The 4,707-nt window shown below is 45.8% G+C and overlaps 1 protein-coding gene across 1 annotated transcript; it reads right to left on the bottom strand.

Annotated features, from left to right (window-relative positions):
* CPLX4 (complexin 4) lies at positions 1-1,612 on the bottom strand. Its single transcript, XM_085896383.1, has 3 exons — positions 1,443-1,612; positions 1,252-1,339; positions 1-414 (listed from the first exon to the last, which is right to left on the bottom strand). The coding sequence occupies exons 1-3, from the start codon at positions 1,610-1,612 to the stop codon at positions 187-189; spliced, it is 486 nt and encodes a 161-aa protein (XP_085752509.1). The 3' UTR covers positions 1-186.
* Positions 1,613-4,707: the final 3,095 nt, after the last annotated feature.

Here is a 4,707-nt window from a genome sequence, read left to right as displayed (position 1 = left end):
TGAATGGACCGATTTTATTTGTACTAGGCACAAACACAACACATCTTGGTATACATGATAAAACAGACCGACCGACGGACGGAAATGAACCAATTTCGTCGTGTGCACGTGGTAATGATATCGACACAAAACAGCACACATTAGAAAAGAACTCGATATCCTCCTACTGTCTGCGTGTTGTATGTTCTACATGACAATACACTTTTGTTCTGCAGCTTGCTTTGCCTCGAGAAAGCCGGCCTGTGCTTTCTGCCTCAATGCATCCACATCCACATTCTGCAAAGTTTTCAGATGGCCAAGGAAGCTGTTCTTTTCCTCTTCCTCCTCCTCCTCATTTTTCATCATCCTTGAGAGCTCTTCTGGTAGCTCGACTTCACCTGGTGCCAGTTGAATGGTGCTTGCATCATTATCACTCTGATAAAGAAGAGAAGGAATGATAAAAAACATTTTTTATGAGGGGACAGTGGGAGGGAGAGTGGGGTTCAAGAGATGAGAGGAAATGATGAAAGCAGAGGAGAGGACAAGACGATGTGATGGAAGGATAAGCATTTCTAATTGACTTTATGCAATTGTTTTGTATTTTGAAGGTAGTTATTGTTACGGTGCCATCGGTTCTGGTCATTGGGGGGGGGGAGGGGGGGCTTGGCTTCCCAGACCTGCTTCCCGACATATGACCCTGAAGCCGAGAAGCTGCAGATAACCAATTGCCATTGGTTCCAGGGATGTGATGGACGTGCTGCCGGTACAACTCTGACAGTACTGGCAGTTTGGCAGTGCAGCGGTAAGAACGGTGGCAGCACTGATGGCCTGGCTCTGCTGTGTTAAACGTGTTCGATGTATGCAATTGAGATGATACTGAATTGGTTTGTGTGGTCCTTGGCATGTTTTATGGAGTGAATGTGGTACGTGTTTGGAATCTGGAAATAGGTGAGAAGAGTTTGAGAATTTGTGTTTGAGAATAAGGCTTGAGCACGGAATTGGAGAATGAGGAAGAGAACAATCAGGAAAATTCTAACTGCATTCAGAACGCATCTTTCCCTTGCACCAATACAACGAGGAGGGGTAATTCAGTGAAGCAACATTGCTACAGATATGTCAACAAGTATTGTGACAACAAGGTTCTCTCACTTCAGAAACGATGTTTAAGCATCTTTTGAAACCAGTGAGGAAATTGATCCTAATGATTTTTCTGTAATGTCTTTGCAATACTGTATTTTGAAAGCATCTTCAACAATACTGTGAAGCACATACCTGGGGAAGCCGATACTTCTCTCGAAGGTGAACGCGGACAGTGGCACGTTCAGCTTTCTTCTGCATGAATCTGGCATCCCTTTCCATTCTGCAAACACAACTCTATTGGCATTTCAAACCCCCTGCAGGATTCGTGGTTATGAGCCCCATTATGTTGCACTATGTCCCCTAACAAATGCACACATGCCTACTTTTCCTCCATGAGTTGCCGCTGGTACTCTTCATGTTCCTCCCGAGTCATCCCCTGTGCCTCAGCCATACTCTGTGGCTCTTCGGGCTTCTTGCTGTCTTCCGCCGCAGGCAGACCACCGGTCAGAATCTTAATTTTTTCACTAATCAAAGATTTGACTAGAAATGCCATTTGTGCGAGCTCTAAACGTTGCGGAAAAGAGAGAACTGCAGATGAAGATGGTACTGAAGACCTAAGTGTGTATGGGTTTGCAAGTCTATTTGCAGATGAGTCGGCTTCTTATAATCCGGATTTGTGGCAGCTTTGGGCATTCGGCAGCCTTTGTTTCTCTGCCCTCTGTGCTTCCCTCAATAACATTGTTTTCTTAATTTTATGGAAGGTGTTTATACATTGAGATTAATGGCATCATTAAGTTATGAAGCCGCAAAAAAATCCTTTATATTTTATGGACACGTTTTGAGCCAGAGCGCAATGTCACCTCAAATAACGAATGTGGGTCGTGATGTTAATTGTGAAAAGAGGAATTCTACAATGAGTCTACAATTATACCCAACTACTACCACTAATATCGGGCCAAACATGAAGGGATTTCGCTGCTACAGGCCTGCGCTACCCTTCTCGATTCCAAGCTCTCGTTATCGTTTCTATTGGAGAAAGTCAAAAGGTGTGCAAAAGTTTGTTCGTCTTATCCTACCAATTGGTTGAAGGTTATCATCGAGGTCGCTTCCGAGGTGGGGGGGGGGGGGATGAGGTGTTCAGCTCAATGATGGTATTTGCGTCAGGGTGGTCCGTACCAGAGGATATGTGACTTGTTTATCAGCTTTCAGAGTGGGAGCTGTTTGGTAAGGCCACACACTTTGTCATCCGTCACGTAATATTGTGGCTTCATCTTCAGTCTGTGAAGAAGGCATGCGTGTTCCAAACTACTATCGACGTATTGGATGAACGTACCTGCCCGTGCCCATGTTCCACAGTTGTACTTAAACACAGGTAGCACAAGGAAGTGGAACTTGAGGTTTCCTCCATTTTTGGCTGGATTTCCAAATATGTGTGAAAGTAAGTTCATTGCAGAGTTGCCAAGGGGTTTATGACATCGGCAGTGAGGGAGGCATTCCCCCATCGATTGATTAGTTGTGCCAAATAGATTTTCAAAAAAAAGTCACTGATTGTTCAAGGAAGGGCAACGATGACCTATTTTGACCGAAGCATTATTTTAGACCAGTTATGTATCTGCAATTCAGGTTTGGTGTATTTCCTGTTGAATAGGTAAAGACCATGTTTGAAAATCTCAACTTAGTGTAGCAGCATAGCAAACCTGTTGTGCATTTTGTGATACAAGCACCAAATTTGGCACAAATGTACATTAATATGTTGCGAACATTTTCAGATATTGGGCCACTTGAAATTCTCTCTTTATGTCCGCCATATTGGATTTCAAAATGGCCGCCACTTGAAATCTACATTTGCTATTATCTCTGGACGTAATGCAGCTATTGACTTGATTCTGGTATCTAAATGTGTGTTTTTGGGGGCAAGGAATCCAATGGTACCATTTTCAACTTAATATTATCTATCACAGTCTGTTATATAATTTTATTTGGAAATTATCTAGGCAAATATTGGATTCAACACAATACTTTGAAAAGAATGTCTCAGTTCTGTAAATGTCTTAGGTATAATACTGACATGCTACATGGTCTAGTATTTGAGGCTAGGTGTACTGGTATCTGAGGCTAGGTACATACCTGTACTGAAGATACGTGTACATAAACAGTGTCATGTTAACAAGTTCAGCAATGCCACAAGTACATGTATGTTGTTGACTCATCGTCATGTGCAGTCCCCTTCACACACACAGAGGGCTGTGCACTGAAGGGCAGCCTTTTTGCACTTGCAGCGCCTCACACACCCTTTTTTGCACTTGCAAGAAACCAGCTCAATGCAGCTGTGAGCTGCCTCAGTTAGCCTGGTCCAGTAAGGTGTGTACTGTCCTCCAGTCCTTGACCAACCCCAGTTGGTTGGTAGAGGGAGCTCTGGTGCTGGTAGCAGTATCTCACCCCACAGATGTCCACCTTGATACACTGCCCTCTTGACATGTTCCTCCAGAGCTGCCTTCGTTGGAGGGATGAGCTGCACATTGTTCTTCCTTGCGAAGAGTTTCCTCCTGGCCTTGTCAATGTCTGTGCATTTGCTGGTTCGATCATACAACAGGATCACGAACCTCTCGATGATGCGCATTGCATCGTCTGGTATGTCACGAGGTACAGAGGACAGCAGCAGCAGCGCCTCAGTGAGTTCTGGCAGTACCGTCCAGACTGCCCACGCCGTCTTCTTGCCATGTCTATGAAAACTAGACACAGTGTTGCATCCAGTTAGAGCGTGGAACATTGGCAGTGCACGAGCCTTCTCTCATCCCAATCCAGCTGCTATTTCGTGTGCTGCTTGGTATCGGAAACTCTGGCCTGTTCCGAATGCCAGCCACAGTTTGTCTTCTGGTTGCAACTCCTGTGCCAGGGACACTGCCAGCACCACAACATCGGAGTCTACAGTCCGGATGAGTATTGCATGGTGTCCATGCTGGACTGCGTGAGATGCATGCAGCAACATCTGACTGTCAGCTTCTTCATGGTTACATGGGGCGAGTGAGGTCAGATCTGGCAGTAGTGGCTTGCTGAGCACTGCCTCTCCATCAGTAATGACGAGTTGCTTGTCCTCCTGGTCAAACCATTCCATGAGAGCTGCTGAGAGGAACCTGAACAGCTCGGTCTTGTTGCTGTCCACTCGTAGGAAGTTCTGCCAGTTTCCTGGCATGGCTGCGGCAGCCACCACACGTATCCGCACACCTTGTCCCCGCTTTGCACGTGTACTACCTTTCAGTGAATCAGCAAGGTAAGTATCCCAGACCAGATCCAGGCGTGACACTGTTTGCAGCTTCGTGGACATATACGTGATGAAGATCTGTTGTGCATACTCTTCAAAGGTCTTTGATGCAGCCGGCTTCAGCATCTGGACGATGGCTGCTCCATCAAGCACAATACAGGTCGTGACAGGAGTCTCTGTCTTTGCGTTGGAGACTTCTTCCAAGCATGTGAGGAGATCACTCTTGGTTCCAGTGCAGAGGCTTCCACCATCAGGCAATGCAGGAGGACATGCCTGATTCTCGTGACAAAATAACTCCTCAAGGTTTCCATCCCTCGTCTGGCAGCCAATGTACAGGCGTGCGAAGAGTTCACAGTCATTCTTGATGGAGGCGAGCTGTTGCTGAC

The sequence above is a fragment of the Eptatretus burgeri genome, chromosome 9 (genome assembly GCF_056783735.1).
Source record: "Eptatretus burgeri isolate ZD-2024b chromosome 9, Ebu_testis_v1, whole genome shotgun sequence".
Lineage (NCBI taxonomy): Eukaryota > Metazoa > Chordata > Myxini > Myxiniformes > Myxinidae > Eptatretus > Eptatretus burgeri.
The sequence above is the reverse complement of the archived record's forward strand: the minus strand, read 5'-3'. Positions and strand labels throughout refer to the sequence as shown.

What these genes read in the sequence shown, in the direction of transcription:
- CPLX4 (XM_085896383.1), bottom strand. Translation starts at nt 1,612, where the DNA reads ATGGCATTTCTAGTCAAATCTTTGATTAGTGAAAAAATTAAGATTCTG. An exon ending in CGGCAACTCATGGAGGAAAA is followed by an intron (nt 1,340 to 1,442) that starts GTAGGCATGTGT and finishes TTGTGTTTGCAG; the next exon opens with AATGGAAAGGGATGCCAGAT. An exon ending in AGAAGTATCGGCTTCCCCAG is followed by an intron (nt 415 to 1,251) that starts GTATGTGCTTCA and finishes CTTCTTTATCAG; the next exon opens with AGTGATAATGATGCAAGCAC.